The sequence below is a fragment of the Talpa occidentalis genome, unplaced genomic scaffold (genome assembly GCF_014898055.3).
Source record: "Talpa occidentalis isolate TD23 unplaced genomic scaffold, MPIMG_talOcc4v2.1 talOcc4.3, whole genome shotgun sequence".
In the NCBI taxonomy this organism is placed as follows: Eukaryota; Metazoa; Chordata; class Mammalia; order Eulipotyphla; family Talpidae; genus Talpa; species Talpa occidentalis.
The window spans coordinates 88,320,922-88,345,345 of NW_023603184.1; the positions used below are offsets into that span (position 1 = coordinate 88,320,922).

Below are 24,424 nucleotides of genomic sequence, written 5' to 3' on the forward strand. Positions count from 1 at the left end.
GAGCTACCCACATGGCCCAGAAGACCTCTCCTGCCTCACCCACTGCTCCCCTCCACAGTGTATTTCAGTAGATCTGCCTGTTCTGCTCCCCACTCTGTCTCTGGTGAATCCTCTCACCCCCCTCACCCCATGCGTCTGACCCACAATGCAGTTCTTGCATGCATAAATAAAAATAAATCTGTTTAAAAATAAGTAAATGCACAAAACACTATTCAAATGTGGAGGAAAGATGGTATTTTTCAATAAATAATGCTGGAACAACTGGATATCCATGTGGACAATTTTATCTTAAAACTATACTTCACACTAAATAAAATTCTACTTCAAAATGTAAACTTCTAAAATAAACATGAGAAAAATGTTTATGACCTTTCACTAGATAACACATAAAAGTACAAATTGATAAACTGGACTTCATCAAAATGAAGAACTTTTGTTCCTCAGATCCACAATTAAGAGAATGAAAATCACTGAAAAGAAGAAGTTGTTAGCAAATAATATATCTGATAATGTATCTGGAAAAAGAAAAGACTTAAAATTCAGTGAGAAGAAAACAATCAAACCAACAAAAAATGACTCAAACAGGGCCTCCCCGGTGGCGCAGCGGTTGAGCGCTGGGTTGCGAAGCTGCCCGCGGCCTCTGCGGCGCCGGTTCGATCCCCGGCTGCTCCCCAGCCACCAGAGGAGGATCCCACATGGTGCGCAGACCTCTCCTGCCACCCGCTGCTCCCCTCAGCAGTGTACTTCAGTCCTTCTGCCTGCTCTGCTCCCCACTCTGGCTCTGGTGAATTCTCTCACCCTCCCGCGCTTCTGACTGTACCCAGTGCATGTATAAACAAAACAAACAAATATAATAAATAAATAAATAAAAACATGCCTCTATAAAAAAAAAAAAAAAAAAATGACTCAAACATATGAATGGACACTTCACTAAGAAAGGCCTTAACGGGGGCCTCCGAGGTGGCGCAGGCGGTTGAGCGCAGCACTGTGAAGCTGTCCACAGCCTCTGCAGTGCCTGTTCTATCCCCGCTGGCCACGGGGCAACCCACATGGCGCTGCAGACCTCTCCTGTCTCACCCGCTGCTCTCCTCAGCACAGTATTTCAGTCAGTCTGCCTGTTTTGTTCCCCACTCTGTTTCTGGTGAATCCTCTCACCCTCCCGCACATCTGGCCTCTACCCCAGTTCTTGTATAAATAAATAAATCTTTTTAAAAAAAAGGCCTTAACAAGAGAAAACCCTTGGCGAATTAGTTATTAGATATATCCAATTAAAACCATAATGAGGTAACACTTCACATAGAATTGCTGAAATTGAAAAGCACCATGTTAGTGAGGATGTAGAACTAATCTACATACTTTGTATATGTATTATATTGTATTTATTTATTCAAGGGAAAGAAAAGCATATATACATACAGACATGTTAATAGCACCTTTATTTACCAAAGACACAGACAAAGCAGATATCCATGAGAGAGTGAATAATCTGGTTTATTCGTACATAGCATGTTACTTAGATATTTGAATGAACTATCGCTATCCCCTTACCACTGTGAATATTGAAACAATTAAAATAGTGAAATAAGCCAGACAATAACATTACATACAGTATGACTCCATTTATATAAAATATTAATAAATGCAAGCTAATTTATAAATGACAGAAAACAGATAAGTTGTCTAGGAATAGTGAATTAAGGTGGGAGAGGACAATTGGAGGGAGAGATTACAAAGAGTCATGTAAAAACTTTTGGAGGCAATGCCAAAACTTATTGAATGGAACAATACAAATTGTTCAATTGAATGAACAATACATGAAGTTCAGTGTGTGTTAACTGTACATCCTCAAAAATGTTAAAATATTTTAACACACACATATACTCGACAGGCATCCTCCAAAGACACAAATGAAGAGAAAATATAAATGATAATATCTAGTTAGCTATAGATCTCTCTACTTTAGACCAGATTCTCAGTATAGCTTAGCCCAATTACTTTTAATACCCTTGCTTTTTTATTTAAACAATTGACCTCTCAGGACAGCTATCTGGTTTGAGATAATATTTATTGAAGTATTTTATATACTGCACCATACTATGGAAATGTTAACTTTTTTATTACCATTATCACTAAAAATAAGCTGCTTTATCAAAACTAACATTTTAATCAACAGGAAGATGGAATTTATTTTAAGTGACTCAATTTTTTTCTTTCCAAATTACAATAAAAATAGCAGTATATTTATCTGAGAAACATAACCAAATGAAATGTCTTATGATGTGAAATCCATTTATTTCCAAATTGTGCAAGCAATGAAGTAGAAAAGAAATGAGAACTGACATAATAAATAGAAAAATGGAAGGCAGAGTTTCCTATTGAACAGAATAGTGTGGTAAATGAAGCAAAGAATTTGTAGAATTTTGGAGGATTGTAGTATCCAGGTTTCTGAAAGTCTTAAAAGAAAGTAATGAATTTTCTAGAAATGTGCACACTATTCATATTTGATCAATGAAAATGTCAGCAATTTAGACAAAAATCTAGTTATTTCTAGTTGAGTTCATTACCTTTTTTTTTTTTTCACTACCTTTTTGAAAACTTGATTCATGCAAATCTGGGCATGGATTTTTGGATTCTGTCAGTGTATAAAACTTGACTGTTTTTATTTGGCCATTTATAGAAAGTAGGCTATAAGAAAAATATTTCAAGGAAGTGAGCCTTAATCTGAGTTCATGTGTTAGCCACAGTTTTAGTGGAGATAGTTTGTGGAACACTTTTCTTTGAATGGGATAAAGCACTCTCTTAATGATAATATAGTGATTTCCTAGCCTCTTTCCTCCAGTTCTATTGAGATTTGATTGTCAAATAAAAATTGTATATACTTAAGGTTCACAATGTGATGACTTGACATATAGAGATAGTGAAATGACTACCACAGATACAGTGAAATGAGTATGTGAAAGCTAATTAACATCCTTTGACACAGTCATCTTTTTTTTCTAAAAAGACTTAATTATGGGCCTCCCCTGGTGGCGCAGTGGTTGAGCACTGGGCTGTGAAGCTGCCTGCAGCCTCTGCAGCTCCTGTTCCATCCTGGGCCTCAGATCTCTCCTGCTGTGCCCACTGCTCCCCTCAGCAGTGTATTTCATCGGTCTGCCTATTCTGCTCCCCACTCTGGCTCTGGTGAATTCTCTCACCCTCCCGCACTTCTGCCTGTACCAGTGCTTGTATAAATAAATAAATAAATCTTAAAAAAAAAAAAAGATTTAATTATGCATACAAGAACTGGGTACAGGCTTAGGTGTGGGGGGTGAGAGGATTCACCAGAGACAGAGCAGGGAACAGAACAGGCAGACTACTGAAATACACTACTGAGGGGAGCAGTGGGCAAGACTGGAGAGGTCTGCTGCACCCCATGTGGGTAGCTCACTGGCTGGCTGGGGATTGAACTGATGCTGCAGAGTCTGCGAATAGCTTCACAGTGCTGTGCTTAACACTTTGCTCCACCAGGGAGGCCCCTTTCTTTTTTTTTTTTTTTCTTTTTTTCTTTTGTGTAAGAACACAAGATCTACTCTTGGCAAATTTTAAATACCTTGTGCTATAGTCACTATCCTGTAATTTATATCTTAGAAGGGAGTCATTGTTTCCTGTTTGACCCATTTGAGAGGTCCTCAGTTTTCACTCCATCTAGGAAAGAATTCAGAGCCAATCTTGACAGAAGCAAAACACATTTATAACAGACAGGACATAAACACACTCAGGAAAAAGAACTGAGAAGGCAGTGTGCTGAGGAATGCCTGCCCCCCTCTCGTGGGGCACTTGATCCCATTCTGGGAAACAGATGTGACTGGGGCCATGCTCAGCACTTCCATCAGGGGTAGTTTTTAGTCACCATATGGCTGTTGGTAGACTTATCATGGCCATAAGGACAAGTGTTGCCATGGTGATCAGGAAGTCATTCATCACCCCCCATCCCCACAGGCACACCCAGGGTGTTGCCTTATTGGCCACTGCAAGTTGGGGAGAGGGTCTGTTTTCCTCCCTGCCTGCACAGGTCTTCCCAGGGTGTTGCCCACCTGCACTTGACAGTTCTTCCTGGCTCACTGGATAGAGTTGGCCATTAATTCTCTTTAGGCACTGCTCCTGCCCTAGCTGCTTAGTATCATCTTATCAATGAAAGTTTGTATCCTTAGCCTTTTCTTTAAAAGAGAATAAGATCATGCTTATATATAATCTACAAAAAGAATATAAACCAATATTAATAATTATTTTAGCAAACCTCTCTGGTTACCTATTTTATTTTGTTTTTTTAATTTTTTAAATTTTTTAAATTTTTTACATCATTGTTCATTTTTAAACAACATTGGCTTCCCCCACCTCCTCAAGTGTAGTCCCCATAGAGTTTCCTTCACCAATGTACCTGTGCACCATCACCTCAGTCCCCTGTGCTCCTTCCTCCCTCCCTCTGATTTCACTTCCTCCTCCTCCCCTGCAGGATGTCTCTGATTTATAATTGTCCGTTTTTGCTTTGTTGTGTTTTGTAATGTTATTATTTTTTTACACTAGTGTCTTATTTGGTTCCCCTATATTCCTGCTATAAGTGAAAAAATGTTCAACATCCCTTATAATTAGGGAAATGCAAATTAAAACCACACTGAGATACCACCTTACACCAGTAAGAATGGCACATATCAAAAAAACAAGCAACAACAAATGTGGGCAAGGATGTGGTGAAAAAGGAACTCTCCTACATTGCTGGGAGTGCAAACTGGTCCAACCACTATGAAAAGCTGTCTGGAGGTTCCTCAGTCTACTAAAAATGGAACTACCATATGACCTGGCAATCCCACCCCTAGGGATTTACCCAAAGGATGCAAAAACATTGATCCGAAAGAATACCTGCACCCTTATGTTTATTGCAGGAATATTTGCAATAGGTAAAACCTTGAAACAACCCAAATGCCCACAAATAGATGACTGGATCAAGAAGATGTGGTATGTATACACAATGGAATATTATTCAGCAATCAAAAATGATAAACTCATGCCATTTGCAGCAACGTGGATGGAACTAGAAGTTACTATGTTCACTGAAATAAGCCAGTAGGAAAAGGAAAAATATTGGTTACCTATTTTAAGGGTGAACCTTAAACACTTTGCAAATAGCTTAGTTTTTTTAGCTTTTGTGTTTACAATTAGGTTTTTGGACATTGGGACCACTTATCTGCCTTAAATGATTGTTTAAATTTATCTCTTTATTCAAAGTTGGGTTTGTTTAATTGAAATCACAAAATAAATCCTCAGGTAAGAGATAACTTAGACATTGCTTCTAAAGATTGTGTCATTATGTATCTAATTTCCAAATATATATATATATATATATATATAAACATTGGGTCAGTGAGAGCTGTACAATGGTATTTAATTAAGGTGACTGTAGGAGACACTATTTTTCCAAAATAAATGTGTTAGAATTTTATTTTGAATGCTTCACAATAAATACCTGATTATGAATGAGCCCTTAAGAAGACAAGTGAACAACAGGTAAATTAGACATTAATCAAACCTGGAAAAAATTAATCAATTTGAACAGAACTTATTTTGATTTTATTTATTTATTTTTTTTAGTTTTTTTTTTAGTTTTTTTTTTTAATAGAAACCCCACAACATATATATTTTCTTTTAGCTATTTTTTAAAGATTTATTTATTTATTTATACAAGCACTGGGTACTGTCAGAAGCGCGAGAGGGTGAGAGCATTCACCAGAGCCAGAGCGGGGAGCAGAGAAGGCAGAGGGTCTTAAGTACACTGCTGAGGGGAGCAGCGGGCGGCAGGAGAGGTCTGCACGCCATGTGGGACCCTCCTCTGGTGGCCGGGGAGCAGCCGGGGATCGAACCGGCGCGGCAGAGGCTGCGGGCAGCTTCACAACCCAGTGCTCAACTGCTGCGCCACTGGGGAGACCCTATTTTGATTTTAAAATTATAATAATCTTAGACTTGGCAACTTTGATAACTTTACCTCCGTATTGAAACTTATGGTTCATAAAGCCAGAATCTGACAATACACTCAATTGGATAGTCATTGACATGATATTTCACCTTGTAAATTTACATCATGGAGACATACAGTTTTAGAAATGTAAGGCTTGTATGAGATTCACCATACTGGATCTGAGTATTAATCATGGGTTTTCTTTTATATTCACTTATTTATCTCTTAAAGAGATATTCTTTTAAAAATTATTTTGTCAGTATCACTCACAATTGAGTGCATTCTTGAACAATATCATTCATTACTTCTTTTTCATGACTTCACAACATCTTATAGAGTACATAAAAATGTTTATCAGCCTACCATTATATCAGTCTAATATCTAATCAATTCTTTCTTTTCTCTTTTATTTATCTCTACTTATCTAGCTAAACATCTATTTAAATATCTATGTATGTGAGTACCTGTAATATAAATGATTAAATAGTTATGAAGAAGCAGAATGTAAATCTATAGCTGTAGTTATTATAAAGGACACTATAATGTAACAATTAATATATGGATTAAAAAAGTTTACAGTGTAAATGATCTCAATTGCAAAAGAGTTCTGAGTGGTAATCACCAGGCATCCTGCAGAAGTTGAAGTTCTAACAATTAAGAGAACTAGGACATTATGGAATACTGGAAAATGGGTAGGAATTAAATGCATAAAAATAGGAAGAAACAGAATGAAAAATACAAACTTAGCAATGTATAAAAATACATTTTTGTTTCCATTAAAAGCAAAACAGAGTTAATCATATTTTCACAGAACTGATTCATAAATACACATCAGAAGCAAATTCTGTTGTGTCTTTGTAGAAAATAATGGTACATGAAAGTGAAACAGGCTATTGATTTCTGAACTATGACAAAGAAAATGTTTTGACAATGCTATTCTTTAACAAATACAGGCATATGTCAAACATACCAAGAAGAATTTTCCTATATGTGGTAATAAGAATATATATCTGGCTTTTGAGTAGGTTTTAGTATATTAAGAAACCAACAGTCATTTTTGGAGACAAAGATCTGAAATGTCACATTTGGGAAACACACTCTAGTTCTGTCACTATTTTCTGAATTTTCTCATAAAATCTTTATGATCCTTCCTCTGATCTTAAATATGAAGGATTTCAATTTAACTGATTGAATTTATAGCAATAGAAAAAGCTATATGAAGAATGTTAATGTGCTCAAAATTAACTGCACAGCAAAGCCTGACAACTTCTGTCATGGCCAAATTTTGTTGAAGCCTCCCATTAAGTATACTTAATCATACAAAATGGTGCAGAGAATTAAGGCAATTATCCTCCTGATTTACATTTGAAACGAGCCTAAAATATTCTGATAATGAAATGTTTAACTTTCTTTTTGTATCTAAATATGTGCTGCCATGAATTGACTTTGAACTATTTATTTTACAAATTAAGATTTCATTTTTTTCTTTATGGAAAGGAAAAACCAATGTAAATAACTTTCCCAAATGCTTCTAGTTTTGAAATTTTGAGAATCATTTTTATATATGGGGCTTGATTAAATGAGATAAACCTGCCATTAAATTCAAATAGTTTGCAATTAAATTTAGGTCAGAGAATTATTTAATTTTAAAATATACAGAAGTACAGAAGATAGCCTCAGTCTTTGGTCTCACAGAACATTTGCTAGAGGGTGATGAAAGAAAAGAAGTGAGTGAGCAGGAAAGTTGTTCTGTTGACTCAGATAAAGACAAGTGCTATGAGGAAAACAAAATAAGAGGTGGAATGTTGTATTATCTTGAGTGGTCAGTGAAGACTTCTAAGGAAGCAATTTCAGCTGAGACTAAACTGACAGAGTCAGCTGTGCAAGGATTTGAAGGGGGAGAATTCAAGATGGAGCAGTATGCAGGACAGAATAAAAGCAGAAAATCCTCTCAATTATAAAATGATGAGCCAAATTCTCTCATTCCAAGACTACAGGACTACAAAAGCCCAAAAACTTTTGATTAAGATAAATTTTCTTATTCAAGAGTAAGGAAAGAATTTGACTTTTAGTGGCACACAAAATGTAGTATATACAGATGCTCATTTATAATGATATGCACCTGAAACTTATATAATGTTATAATGCAGTGTTACCTCAATACAAATTATTAAAAAAATAATTCGTTGTCTCATAAAATAGTTGATTGATCAATTTAGCCAATAGTCAATATGAACCTACTATGTATCAAGCTCTGTGCTAGATACTTTAGAAGAGAATAAAACAGGACATGTTCTCTAGGAGTTCATTTTTTATGAAGCTTAGCATTTGAATAACAATTCATAGAGTTATTGTACACATATCATAATGGAGCTCAACATGGATTAAATATGTGAGAAGTGTTTTTATCCCCATATATTTGATTTTTATCTTTAATGCATTTTGTACCATTTGCATTATATACTTCAAATTACCTCTATAGTAGCCAGGTATCGATCTATCTCATTTTACTAATCAATCAATATGAATTGCTACATGCTTACACCTGCACTAGATACTGTGGATAGTATAAGTAGTGTATATGGTGCGTCTCTTGATTTCAATCAGCTTGGAAAGTACACCATCATTTGAAGTTGCAGATATAAAGTACATTAGGTTCAAAGAAGGGAAATATATTTCTGATATAGGATAATCGGAATAATTTATAAATTAAAAATTCAAGTCTTATCTTCTAGACAGCAGGGCAGGAGAGGAGCCCGTGCTGGCAATACGTGAGCTCTCCATTAACAATTGATATTCTCCATAGTCTGCTTTTGTGTTTTGTGCCATACCTAAATTAGGCTGCACTATCTGGTTCCCCCACATTTTGTTTTCATTCTTGAAAATTACACAATTAGTATATCATAAACCATTAAAAATGTATTTTCGCAGAAGTATTCAAGGGACAGAATTAATGAAGTACCCATGCTCAAGAAATTGAACCCATTATTTTATATATACTTATATTTGATCCCTTAAAAATATTTTGTTAAAGATTTATTTATTTATGCATACAAGAGCTGGGGTGCAGGCCAGAGATGCAGGGGGTGAGAGAGGAGTCACCAGAAACAGAGTGGGGAGCAGAACAGGCAGATTGACAAAATACACTGCTGAGGGGAGCAGCAGGTGATACAGGAAAGGTCTGCTGTGTCATGTGGGTCAGCTCCCTGGCCGGGATTGAATCGTGCTGCAGTGGCTGTGGTCAGCTTCATAATGCTGCATCTTAACACCTTGCACCACCAGGGAGGCCCCTGATCCCTTATAAATCTTTAGGACAAAATTCCAAACTATGGTTTCTGTATATGTGCATGGAGTTAGGAAACTTCGCGCACCTTGCTAGCCAAAATTAATGTATTCAAAATCAAATTCATGTGCTTTTTTATTAAAGATCCAATTTTAAATCTCTATGGTAACTATTGCAATAAATGTGCAACATCTTAAGCTATGATTATACTGTCACACTTAGTGATGTCTATCTTAAGTACAGGACTACCAATCGTTTCACTGCTGTTCTAGTCAACCAGAAATGTAGTTAAAAACGGTAACCAATTATGAGATTTATTTGAATAAGGCTGAATGATTTGAGAAATAACAGATTCTAGATACTGGGAATAAATCTTTTGAGGGTGTAGGATAATGTTGAGGGAAAATTTTGATCCAGCTGCTCAGAATTTGACTATTAACAATAACACTAGTTTTAAGTATCATTGAAAAGGTAGTTGCAGATTTGTAATAGAATTTTTAAATTATTCTTAACAGTTCATCTAACTGCAGCTTTCACTATATTGGCAAAAATTCAATTTTGCACTGCAAATATGCTAAAATTGAAATCAAGTCTTAGCACTTCTCTATTGTCGTCACGATGAGCCTGAATACTAAAATATGTTTGTGCCTGCACTATTCTTTATCAAAGATTTGACTGAACTTTCCATGTAATTGCAATCACAGTCATATTTTGTCTATTTTAGTTGTCAACCAAATTATGCTTTTATTTCTTTATTTTAATTGGTCAACCAATTTTATATACTGTATGTTTAATTGGTCATATAAAACTGTTTCGGTTGGAGCTATTGTCATAACTTCTGAAGTTTCTGAATTAAGAATCTGTAAATAAATGTTTAAGGTTCCAGATCTAGCAGTAAACTTGTAATGATATATTTAAACATTAATTAGACCTGATGAAAGACTAGTGTTCCTTGATAATTTATCTGACCCTGCAAATTCCTGCACTTAAAAATCTTTTTTTTTTTTTTCATATTTGGGGAACATAATGAAAACTCTTGACTCTTTAAGGTCATAGAAAGTTAAAGATGTACTTGAGGAAGTTGGAAATGTGTTGCAGAGGCAAGGCAAAGTATGAGGAAGGTGACAGATTTGAGAGTTAGCTTTCCAGAATTTATAATTAAATGAGCATATGAGAATGGATAAATTTGCCAAGAAAGAAAATAGGAAGAGCTGAATAGCAAGACATGTCCTTAGGTAGCACCTACATTTAGAGGTGGGGGAAAAAAAGTCAAAGCTGTCAGGGAAGAACAAATATATATCACAAAAACTCAGAAACTTATGGTGATTGTCAACAGTGTCAAATGCTTCAGAGAGTAAGGAAATAAGAATAGTGAAAGTTCATAAAAGCTTTGTGAGCAGTTTCTGGTGATAGAATAAAGATGGTAGAATAATGACGTTAAGAAAGCTGAAGTGTGAAGATGTGGAGAGAAAAGAAAAACTTTTAAAGAAGTTATCCAGAAAGTTGAGAAGAAAAAGCATAGTAATTAATGGGGTAAATATGGTCAAAACAATTATTTTGTATTTTTTTTCTTTATAAGATACATTATAAGCCAATTAAAAGGATTTTAAAACATCAGGGGTAGTTAAAAAGGAAGAAGCATTTTGATGAGGTAAATATCTGCAGATGCTGGTAAAATATTGTGATAATATGGTATGTTTATGTAACACTTCTAGCTTACTAAGCAGTTTTATATTCATTATTTCACTATGTCCTTATTAGAACTCTGTGTCTAAGTTGTTCAATTATCTTATTCTATATGTTTTGAATTTCAAAGAAATTAAGCCCTATCTCTGAAGATTGGCAAGGACAAACATCAAACCCACCTCTGCTCCAGTATGGTGTTTCGCTATTCTGAGTTCAAGAACTCAAGGGCAGGGTTTAACCTTGGATGAGAGAGCTGACTCTCTTTCCTAAAATGGAAAGAAGAAACTAAGACTATATTAGATGTTTCAAAGTGGAAATGAATAGAAAGTCAGGTCAGCTCCTCTTGAACCTAAGAAAAGTGGAAAGTAAAAAAAAAAAGAAAGATTATTTACCAAGAATGTGGGATTGATACTGAGGCTTGATAAGAAGAGAAAGTTTTGGATTAAACACTGTTTTCCCAGAAAGCATTTGAAGGAAAATTCATACGCTCTATGACACAATCTTTAAATGTCACAAAAATGACATCTTGCCAGTCTTATGAAACAAATGAAGACATTATCTTCACTATGCTTTAAGAATCACATCTGGAGATTTAACCTTTGCACTACATTCACCTTGTTTGTAAGTGAGCAAGGTAACATGCTTGATGTTATTATTCCATGGTTATTTCTTTGCTCTTCTTCTAAAATGTAACCGATATTTTAAAAACTCAAAACATGCCAAAGTAGAGTATTACTCCATAGTGGACTTTATGGGTAGTGTGATGAATGCTGGAGATAACATACTATTACTATGTTATGTGTTTCACATTTAGCTCACTAAATATTTTATAGAAAGTCAGAGAGGCCTGTAAGTTGATTTTGGGAAGAAATCATAGTTTTCCATAGATGCCATTCAAGTTTCATATGTACTCTCTAGGGAAAGTTTTATCGGTAGCAAAACTTACAGCTTCTTGACAAGAAACACAAATGTCACTAGTTGATTAAAAATCAGGAAAAGAAAATTCTGTTCATGAAGGGATTATGGTTGGGGCAAGTTCTTAAAACAGCCCTTTTCCTGCAGGCTTAAGAGACCTTTTTTTTTTTCAAATGTCAAATGTAAACTGATGACCACTTTAATATGCACGGCCCTAACACTCACAACTGCATTGACCTGTGAGTTACTTGAAGACAGTCCTTTTTCATTTTTTTCCTCCATGACTCAGAGGCCAACATGTTTCTTCACAAAAAGTCACTGGCTAGTACATATTTTCTGAATAAATGCCATCAAGTCCTGAGAGAAAATGAGTAGAAGGAGTGATATTGTCCCTCTGCTTAAATTGATCACAGGACCTTATATTGAAAAGTACCTGACTATTTTACAAGTTGCTCAGGAAATTTCACTTAAACAAAAATGTGTACATTGCAATAAGGTGAGGCAGCCAGTTAGGAGGTAGAGGAATTGAGTAACTGATGAATAACTCTTTCTGAGGTACCAGAATTTCTTCCCCTACCCTGATCTAAGTTCTTTTTCAGTATCTCTGGCATCCACAAAAGAGCAGGGATGTTTTCACACACTGCAGCTGGGAACCCAGGTGCTCTACCAATATTCAAAGGCGACTGTTCTGGCATGAATTCTAGGACAGCACCACACAGCTGTCAGGAGCTGCTCTGTGGCTGGAAGCAGCAGATGTTACTGATATTGTACAGGCTGTCAGATCATCAGACATGGAAAAAAACCAATATAAAGTGCAAAATATCTGACCCACATATCATTTCATACAGCACAGACCTTTTCCATCCCTTTCTCCAACATCTCATCTACATTTAATTTTTTTTACATTTCAGATTTACTTATAGGATTAGTTGTTGAACAAGAGAAACAGTAATCCCAGTAATTCTACTTGGATTTAATATTCCCTTTAAAAACACTGAAAGTGCTTCTAAAACTCCCATACTCGTTGTATCTTGAGTTTATTGATTATGAAAAGATGAAAAGTATGACTGTCACATATTATTTCTTGTGTTCTTTTTTTCATGAATTATCTGATTGTGACACACTACACTAATAAAAAAAGCAATACCTTTTTGTAAGTATGAAAAGCTAGACACTAATTTTCTTAAGCTGAACCACCTTATATTACGTAGGATTTTCAATATCCGCTAGACTGTTTTATGTTCATTTCTGTCTGCTATATTCATGCGTGCCATTTTAGCCTAAGACAGAAGATTTGCTGTAACACAATCAGCACTGTGCTTTAGTGTTGATCTCAAAGGGGTTTGGAAATTTCCACAATATCAGTGAACCCAGTAAGATATGGAATAATGACAGATAATACTTCTGATGTCAGGAAATGCAGTGACTTTACTGTGTGGTAATTTGAAAGGTCAGAAAGTGCCAAAGCAAAGGAAGTTATTGAAGGTCAAAAAGTACTGGTAGAATATACAAAAAATGTTAGCCTTTGTGTATTGGAAGTATCCCCATTATTAATTTTAGCTGCCCAGAAAGGGTGTTTTTGTTTGAGAGATATAGGAAACAAAATTAAAAAGCGCCACTGTGACTATAATGACCTCACCATACCTTTCTGATACACACTAGTTCATAGACATGCTGTCTTATTTCCACTTCAAACTACCTCCTCCACTTCAGGCCACACCTAGTATAAGCTCACTTTTCCAGCCTTCTGCTGTATTTTCTTCACTCCATTCCTCATCCCGCAGCCCCCATCCCCAAAGGTCATTTGCTAAGTCTTCAGCAAACAATGAAGATAGACTAGGATCTGAGGCTTCTCTTAAAGAAACTTATTCCAGGGTTAACTTGTTAAGTTCCTTTAGAAAATGAGTTAGTATAAAAGGGTCTATTTTGAATTTTGGGCTTTTCAGAGGTTCATTTCTAAGCTGGAAAGTACTTTGAAAGGGGAAATACTTGAAAATAGGACATATTAGAAGCAAATTGATGAGATATTATGAAATGGAATCAATTCAATTCAGAATTGTCTATTAAATGCCCATGTGAAAATAAAATCTTCAAATTGCTCTAATATATGACTATTTTTTAAGAACAAATGTGCTTTTATGGTTGCCCTTGATTTTATAGCTTCTGTTCCCTTTCTAAAATATAGGAACTCCAAAATCTGAGGGAAAACATGTTTATTGCCTCATATTAATTTTTACAGTATTATTTCTTTCATGCATTTTCTTGTTCAGATAATGGCATTTTTATCATATACATCTAATATAGTTAAAGTAAACTTTAGTAAGTATGCAAATGTTAATTAAAATCTCAGAGAGTTTTGCCAGAACTATTGATATGTAAAAATATGATTTCTAAAAGTGGTCATTTATTTTACATAAAGAGATTAGTCTGAATTCTAAAAATCTGGAAGAAAACTGAGACATCATCAACTCCCTCACTTCCATTTCTTTACACATGAATTTTCTAAGGACTCTCAAAATTGACTTGTTCCCAATTCTATAGTCAGTTTGTGTTTATTTCAAGACCAAAATCCAGCTTGCCAATTTTAAAGCTGATACTTCCTTCTCTTTTGCATACCAATAATAATCCTGTTTCAAGAAAAGCATTAAATTATCAAGCAATGCATGATTCCTCAGAGATGTTGAATCTATGATCTCTGGCAACTAAGGTAAACATTTACAGGCCACAGCAACTTGATGTACAAGAGTCTTCATCTTAACATGTTATGATATCAGGTTATTATTCCAGCTCTAGAGACATTTTCCAGGTCACATTTACTAAATCTATTAAAATATATTATGAAGTGAAAACTAGAATAAGAGTCAACTCAATCATTTAGAAATGACATCTCCCCATTTAAAACTATGAGGAATATCTGGCAAATTTCATGTAGAGAATGTTAGAAAGGACCTCTTCCTTACATCTGTCTGTTTAGAATCATGATTTTATGTCTCTTGCATTTGTACCAACTTATCAAGCATCATGGTGTGTTTAGCAGCTCAGTGAAAGCTGTTTTAGACTTTGTTTCGATTTCAAAGTGAAAGGATTTGTCACCAATCTATTTGTGTGTAAACAAAGGAAAGTAATAGCTTTTGTTCCTAATTCCATTCTATTGTAGGCACATTTTGAGTACAGAGCAGAATTTTCCAGCTTTCATTATATCAGTATTAATAGATCTATCAATTGATCAGTATGCACTGAGCACCAATATGACCTAAACATGTTTTCAATTTTTACAAACACTGATTTAATAAAATAATTAAGTTCTGATTTTTTCACTATATGCAAATTGTACCTCACTTTCATAAAATGAAAGAGGTAATATGATGGGGGGATTACTTGACAGATTTACTTCTGTGAAAGATATAATATACAAATATTAATCTGTTGAAATCCTAGGACAACAATCAGATATGGATATAAAGTAATTTGAAATCATGTGTTCATGTGAATGAAAATCATGTTTTATTAAGTTTAAACTGTTTCTACAGACACTGCAATGTAATTTTAGAGAATGAAATGTATTGTAATTGGAAACATGTATAAGACACTATATATACATAAGACACTATATATATATATATATATATACACATAAATTGTTAACATACACATGCACACAAATTTACAACATTTAGCAAGATGACAAACCAGAATTTAGAGCTAAATGGGGGTGAGATGATTTGGAAGTAGAAAGTAAGAGATAACTGAGATCAATGAAAGAATAGTTAAACTCTTTACTAGAAAAAAATGTAGAGTTTTCTAAGGAAGACATTATAGATAAAGGAAAGCACACACATTAATTTTTAAGTTTAATTCCTCAATTATGTTAGGTTATTACATTATTATCTAATTTCATTGCCATCACTCAGATCTATTATCTATTATCATCTCTTCCCTAGATTATTCCAATAACCCTTTAATAAGCTCCTCCTACTTTTCCATTTCTATCCATTTTTCAGTTTGCCTTATTCCTCACAACTCCCTGAGGCAGAGTTTTCAATTCTCATTTTACTACTGCGTAAAAGTGTTAAAACATAGAAAGGTGAAGAGACCAAGTTCACCTTGCTGGTAAGGGGCAGAACTAGGATATGACCTCAGGAGCACAAGCCTACACAGGCATAACTGCTGAGCCACCTGCTCTCCATGCATCTTAGTGTTGTATTTTTTATTAAGGTCATATTAAAAAATAACTCTGGGGAAGACAGTGTATATGTGTGGGTTGTGGGTAAAGATTAGTATAAAAACAAGCAACTACATGAATTTGGTAGAGCAGCTGTAAAATTAGTAACAGCATTATCACTGAAACTGAGGTTGCAAAGTTAGAATTTACAGAGTTTGCGAACCTTAATTAAAATGTCACTGATGTAGGTGCCAAACTACATGATAAGGATAATGTTAGTTAATTGTCTTGTAGCAGGGGAAGAAAATCAAGTAGATAATCAAATGAGCAATGGGCATTTTATAATAATTTTATAATAACCTTCTCAATCATCAAAAGACTCATAAACATATCTGAGAACAAAGACATGTAACTAGCTCTTTCATTCCACTGTGGATGAAGGAAGAATTTGTGTTTTATATGTGATCATATTTATTTATAAGAGATGTGATATACATATACTAATCTGTTGGAAGCCTACAAAATAACAATCAGATACATTTAGTGATACAAAGCAATTTGGACGTGATGAATTCATGTGGCTGAGACATCATGTTTTATTCAGTTTATACTGTTTGTTCAGGCACTATAAAATAATTTCAGAAAATGAAATATTGTAGTCTAATTGGGATCTAATTGTTTATTCTTTTCAACCCCTCACTGTGTACCAAAACACCTAGACATTGATATTATAACTATTCCAAAAGGCAAAATTCATCAAGGTTTAAGGAAAAACAAGCATTTTTTAAAAAGCAAGAATAAACTGATGATCTATATTTGTTTGTGTCTCTGATTAACAACAATGAAAGTTAAATAATATACAGGTAACACATTATTTTTTCCATATGAAATGTCAGGCTTGACAGAAAAGTGTCAGAAAAGTGCTTGATGTATACAATCTGATTAGGGATTTAGGAGGTAGTTATAATCCCTGTTTTCCAGTGGGGATATAAAGCCTTGAAGGCTTAAATATAATTTTCACAAACATACATAGATAGTAAGTGATAGAGACATTAGAAAAATTCTATTTGCTTACTTTCAAGCCCAAGTTCTTTTAATGACTGTATCATACACTTCCTTCTTCCTTTTTTTCTTTCCTTCCTTTATTCCATCTTTCTAAAATATTTACTGAAGGTACACTAAGGGAAATTATTATGATAATCATGGGGGACTCCAGCTTCCACTTTAATATTTACCCAGAGATTTCTTTTTATTTTTCCATCCATTTATATTACACAAGTGTCTACTATATGCAAGGTAACAATACCAACCAAATTGCATTCATGCTTTGCTTTTATATTAGCTTGGTATTATTGTGAGCAAATATCAGCCTAATTAATGCATAATGTTATGCATTCCTACCATGGTCTTTTCATTTTCATGAAAATTTTGGAAAGAGATTTTACCTAGGAAATACAATGTGAATGTTTATGCACACATTCTGTGAGCACAGATGGCAATGGGAGAAGTACTCACTTTATTCCAGAAGTCGGTAGCCTGTGGCTCACAAACAATATTCACCAAGTTGTGGAACAGTTGCCACCCCTCTCCTGTGTCTCCTAGATATATTTAAGAACTGCTCCCATGTGTGAGAATCAAAATCAGGGCTAAGTTTTCCTTCTGTCTTGTTTACAATGATTGTTGCATTACATGTACGCATGAAATCTCATTGAAAGTTAGGAGAAAACCAAAGATCAGCTCTTCTATATTTCTTGCTCTGTTAAGTTTAGAAACCACTGAGGTTTTATCCAGTTGTCCCCAAAGTGCTCTCTCCCAGCATCACTGGGCCTAATAATTCTGCTAAAACGAGCTATCCAATAAACTCCAACCCATCATCGGGATTCTCTGGACCAGAAGGAATCTCTACTTTACTGGAGTCAAGGTTTTCCCCACACTTGGGGTTAGCCCAAGACTTCTTTCACTGCAACCTGCTTTGTTCTGATGGCAGCACCAGCATAGTTTGCAAATTTTACTGCTCAACAAGTATCCAGTAGGTACTGAAATGATCTTTCATTCATTTAGCTCCTTGATATGGTTTAGATGAAGAAAGAAAGCTCTACATTCACACTTAATTCATAAAAGGGGTGAAAAGTTTTTTTTACCAATAATACTTCCCAACATATAATGCCATATGCTATATCTTCTGAATTTGGGGTGCTTTGTTGAATGTACTGGTCACAGAACAAAAACCTGAATATTAAATCATGCGTTTAAGCTACAGATAATAGGATATGTACTAAATGATGATTTTTGATAACACATTAAAAATTAAGATTCTATCATTTGGCAACCTTTTATCATAAGCCATCAAACCTTTCTAATTTTTATTTGTTGTGTGTGACCTCCATAGAACTTCATCCATTCTCCAGGCATGTGAAACAGCAGTTGTATATCATTTCACTAGGCAGCTCTGCTTAGTTTTATATTAAAAATATGTCCTAAAAATGCAATTTAAAGTTCCTCTAAATATGTGTATTTAAAGCAGATTATTCTGACAAGGATACCTTTTATTATGTCAATCTTGCTAATTAATTTTGAGTTGCACATTCTTCCATTCAGCCAACTTATAGTGATGCCTACTGTGCACTAGGTACTGGACTTGACTCTGGGCATGCAATAATGGCCAGACATCTCCGTTTCCTTTTTAGATCTTATATTTTAATTGGAGGAAAATGTACATACAAATAAATAGACAAACAAGTAAATAAGTTGAAAATTGTGATAGCAGTGAAGAACACAATCAGGGTGCTATTTAGAGAAAACGACTAGGGTAGGACATATAAAATATGGAAATTAGGAAAGAGTTTGTGGCTGAGGTAATATTTTAGCTAAGATAAGAAGTATGGGAAATAGGTAGTCAAAGAACTGATGGAATTTTATTGTAAGTATAGGAAAAACACGTGTTGAGGCTTTGGTGTGTGGAAAAGTTTGTGATACATTTTCTAGGAAATGGAAGGATTCCAGTATCACTAGTATTTATTGACAAAAGGAGAGAATCATGTAGGGTCTTAGAGGCCCTGCTGAAAGATTTTGTTCATGTGCACAGTTCAGTGAGAAATTATTGAATGATTTAAACAGGCAAATAAAACAAAACAATTAGTTTTTTTTTAAGACCACTGTGATTTCTCAGTACAAATTAAATTATGGGAGCACAACCATGAAAGCATCAAGATAAGAGTCTAATGCAATAATCAGATAGGACATATTAGAGATAAATATTCTGGGAATTATTTTACAGGTAACACCACCATTATTTGTTATTGGATTAAATATAAATCATGAAAAAAAGGAGAAATCAATGATGAATTCTAGGGTTTGGGATTTTGTTGTTGTTATATTTGAATTGAATACCTGGGGTAAATGGTGGCACCATTCATTGATGATAAAAAATAAGACTGAAAAAAAAAAAGATCTGCATGACAATCATCCCACTTTGGACATGTTGATTTTGATATCTGTGACATGTGCAAAAGGAGGTGTCATAATAGATGTTTGGGTACCCAGATCTGTATCCAAAAGGACAGGCCTGGATTAAGATGAGACTGTAGGTTGTCAGTATTCAGAATATGTAAAGTAATAAGAAGATATGAGGTCACCTAGAGAATTAATAAAATGGATGAAGGTCAACATGACAATGTAAATACTGTGAAGTCAGAGAAGGAAAAGCAAAGCAATACAAGAAAGTGTGTACTAAGTTCATTAAAGGAGTTTGTGAGTTTCACTATGGCAATTTGGGGGAAACTGCAGAAATAAATAGCACGTCAGTATGGGTAGAAAAATGAATGAAAATTGAAGAAGAGAGGCAACATATATCAATAAAATATAATTTATGTTAATTTGCAGTAAAGGGAAACAAAAAATGAGGATTTTTAGAAAGGAATGTGAACCAGGGTAAATGTTAGCCAGAATATGAACCAAAAGATGAATTGTTTGTTATGTTTTATAATTTTATGTTTTTTAATCTTTAAGACAGATTTTATGTGATGGTAAACATAACCTAGTAGTTAGTAAATGATGGATGTTTTAGAAGAAAATCAAAAGGAGAACCAAACCAGTAAAGTCTTTAAGGAAGAAGGAAGGGATTTGATATAGACTGACATACTGATATGTGTTTGATAGGAGAAGGCTCAACTTCCTCCATAGGAAGGGAGAATGTGAAAATGGGTAATGACAAAAATGTTTACAGATTTCATTCTATAAAAATAAATAAGTTGTTTATCAATGAGTCATCTTTCAAGAGAAATAGTGAGTTCTGTTTTTCTCTTTTATTACTACATTTCAGTGTTTGGCTAAAACCTTTTCTCTGTTAGCATTGTACTATAAGCAATTAGGAAATGAGAATCAACCGTACATGTAAGGCACAAGCCATTGTTGATTAGTATAACATAATTACTATTTAGCATCTTTCATTTTCTGGTAAAGTATCTCTTTCACTCAAGCCCAATAACATACCTCTTCAGGATGAGTATATTTGAGAGATCAGTAAGAGAAAATTTTCTTTCAAAACAAGTAACTCCCCTTAAAACAAGAGCAATGTTAATTACAATATAAATTGTCATTTTAATTATATGTAGCAAGTATGTATTTACACAAAACACATGCTATTAGTATTATCTATTACTAAGTAATGTGGTTTTATGAAGATAAATGTTTTTTAAAAGATTTATTTTTATTTACATACTACACAAAGAATTGGGTGTAGGTAAGAGGTCTAGGGGTGAGAAGATTCACCAGAGACAGTGGGGAGCAGAACAGGTGGATCTACTGAAATACACTGCTGAGGGATGTTGTGCGCAAGACAGGAGAGGTCTGCTGTGCCATGTGGGTTAGCTCCTGGGCTGGGGATCTAACTCATGCTGCAGTGGTTGCCCATAGCTTGATAGTGCTAAGACCTAGCAATTTGCGCCATCAGGGAGGCCCCAAAATAAATGTTTTATGTGTAATGTACTTAATACCATACCAAAAAAAATACATGATACATATCTTCCAAGAGTTTATAGTTTTAAAGGAGAGATAGTGAAGTAAACAAATGCTTAAATACAGTCTAATCAGCTCTTCATAAAATGTTTCAAGTACAAAAAAAAAAAAAAAACACAACACAGGATCTCCCTGGTGGTGCAAGTGGTGAAGGCATAAACCATGAGGCTATCCACAGCCACTGCAGCATGCGTTCAGCCCCAGCTGGCCAGGGAGCTACCCACATGGCACAGGAGACCTCCTCCTGACTCGTCCACTGCTCGCCTCAGCAGTGTATTTCAGTCAGTCCACCTGTTCTGTTCCCCACTCTGTCTCTGTTGAATCCTCTCACCACCACCCCCACACCTCTGGCCTGTACCCCAGTTCTTATATGCATAAATAAATAAATTTTCAAAAAAAAAACAACACAATACTAAATCTCCCCACAGAGCTTCCTAGAACTAGTGATCTTGGAGATGGGATTTGAAGGATGCACAGACAATGAGCAGATACAAAGGAGACCTAGCACATTTCAAGAATAATAATAACATCCCAAGGCCTATGTTACAGGAAACGTAAACATCTGGGAATCAATAGACATTTAAAATTCCACAGGAGTGTACTAAATAATAGATTGGTTTTTCCCCAAAGCAAATTGAGTGACTGACCGTGGTTTCTAATATATACAGATTTCTAATATATTCATTCATTCATAGTAAAATTTGGATTCCAAATATCTATTAAATAGCAATTAAGTTAACCTAATTAGTTATTCTAATAAATACACATGAAAATAATTATCTCTTACTTCCATGTTCCCAATGCTATAATATTGACATATATCGAGATTTCCAAATTATTATCCTTTGCCAAACGTAAGCACACCTGTTCTGTTTCATTCAGATGTTTGCCTGAACCATGTAAGATCTGAGGATTTGACCTTAGCCTCAGTTGTTTCTCATACAATATGCTGCATTATCTACAATGATGGTTACACCAGGTCACTCTTTTCCCCAGATTTGGCAATGTGGAGGCTCCTTGGAAATTGTGACTTGCTCCCATGTCGGTCATGTTTTTCGAAAGGCAACACCGTACACTTTCCCTGGTGGCACCGGTCATGTCATCAACAAGAACAATAGGAGACTGGCAGAAGTTTGGATGGATGAATTTAAAGATTTCTTCTATATCATATCCCCAGGTAAAAAATTCTGATATTTTTCTTCTTCTGCAGAGAAAAAAAAAATTAAAGAAGGTGGTGAATAGGTGTTTCATTATTACTGCCATTTTGCTAACAAGTAAAATGTTTATTACCTAAACATTCCAGAAAACTATGTTTGAGAAGGTTGTACCTAAAATAGAAAGATTGACCTAAAATGGAAAGATTGCTTATTTTATATGCCTATAAGTATTCTTTCTTTGATTCATTATTGTCACAAGTATAGACTAGATAAATGGAGAAATTGTACACAAAGACCTAAATTCAATATTATGTTATCATTTATCAGCTCAATTTAAGAATTTTTTTAAATGTTTAAAAAGATATTTTCTACCTCCTTATTTTCTTGATTTGGTGACTAGGAAAAGGATAGATGTTTTATACAGAAACAAGGTGAGAATTATACAAATACTCAAAATTGTATTTTAAAAATATTTAGTGACAGCAAATTGCTCATCAATAGATATTTTAAAAGCATAATATGGGACAATAAAAAGGTATTTTAGCAATTAGGGGAATATTTATAGAAAGAGAATTAAATGTACGTGGTTACTGGGGTTTGAGATTATGAGTATATCCACTTTTCCTTATATTTTTCTATATTTGCCAATTTTTCTTAGTAAAAAAAATTCTTAGTAAAAATATTTTAACTATTTTAAAAGAATTTAAGAAAAAAATAAATTTTATTAAATAATACAAAATTTTAAAGGTCATTTAAAAATTCATTTCAAGAGAAATAATGAAAATCCCATTACTCAGTGGCATGATTATGAGTGATTTAATTCTTTATCATTTTCTAAAATTTATCTACCAATTTTATATTTCCAAATAATATACTGGTGAGACAATTAAAGAAAAGAAAACATGACATTGGAAGATACAAACAAAAGGAAGGCAGCAGTTTGCTTTCAAAATCTCAAAGTCTAGACACACACACACACATACACACACAAAATAGGAATTCAATTCAATAATAAAATAACATCCAATGTTGTAATTTTGATAATTTATATGTAGACCTTTTTGCCATCTGGATCATTGTAAGATAGCACACAAAACAGCAACAAAAATTCATGCCTCTTTTATACAACAATCGATTACATTTCTTAGAAAAAAACAGTTTTGATTCTAGCTAACATGTTTTGACTTTTGAAGTGTTTATGAGACTATCATAAGTTTTTTTTTTTACATGAAAAAATGAACAGCATGAACTTTCTATTAAGATCAAGCATTACTCTATAGAGAAGAAAAATAAAGGCAATGCATGTGTTAATGTATGATTAGGAGAACTTTTTCACACATTTTCATGCCTCTTCAAGTCAAGAAGCTATTGCCAGGAACACTTTCATGCATAGATGTATTTATCTTTACAGCACAAACCCTGTCCAGATGTTCAGAGAGTTGAGTTCAGTAAGAGCATGTTAAATTCGCAGCAAGGCAATGACATTTATGTAACCTTTTCATTTTCTTTTGATGATACTTTGGGAATTCAGATCATTACTTGTAGAAATATATAAGCTCAAATAATAGAAGAAAGGAATGTGTGCCACTTAGATTCAGGAATATTCATAATTGAGAATAATTTCAATCATGTGTATTTTATTCACTTATGATGAATATTATTTACATAAAGTGATGTGTTAGTCTTTTGTATCATTTTCCATTGAATGAAAAAGGCAGATAATGGAACTGTTTCTCAAACTATTATGAAATGACAAGGTTTAGCATTTAAAGGGTAAAAAAAGAACACCTGCTATGTGGAACTAATGATTTTATGTTACTCAGCAGGGACTGTTTGTATATTTTGAAAGTGTAGCTTTTACATTACAATAAATACCATTTGGAAAGTTATTGTTCTTATAAAGTAGGCTCATTTAAATCCAGAAAGGTACTTTGCCAAGCAGAAAAAAGACATTTAGGGAATATACTGAAAATATCTTGGAACTTCCTAAGGGGTATTTATGCTTAAATATGTCTCAAAGACTGTCAGTGTTGCTGAGCATGGAACCTGCCTGCTATGTTGTGGGCTAAGAGTAAAAACCAAAGCCACAAAACATTAAATTGCTTCTCAGTGGAAAAGGAAGAAGGAAAGTAAGGCAGAAACTAGAATTGGATATCTATTAACAGTGGTAGCCCTGGGAAGATTTTAAAACTCCCAAAACCAGATAAAATGTGTTG

At 34.3% G+C, this 24,424-nt stretch overlaps 1 protein-coding gene across 9 annotated transcripts in view; it reads left to right on the forward strand.

Moving 5' to 3' along the window:
- The window catches only part of GALNT13 (polypeptide N-acetylgalactosaminyltransferase 13), a 446,421-nt gene that overhangs the window by 294,697 nt on the left and 127,300 nt on the right, over positions 1 to 24,424 (forward strand). For all 9 annotated transcript variants that reach the window (XM_054699734.1, XM_054699735.1, XM_054699736.1 and 6 more), the window contains one exon: positions 22,048 to 22,228. In XM_054699734.1, the coding sequence (XP_054555709.1) occupies positions 22,048 to 22,228 (181 nt within the window). The remainder of the gene's footprint in view (positions 1 to 22,047; positions 22,229 to 24,424) is intronic.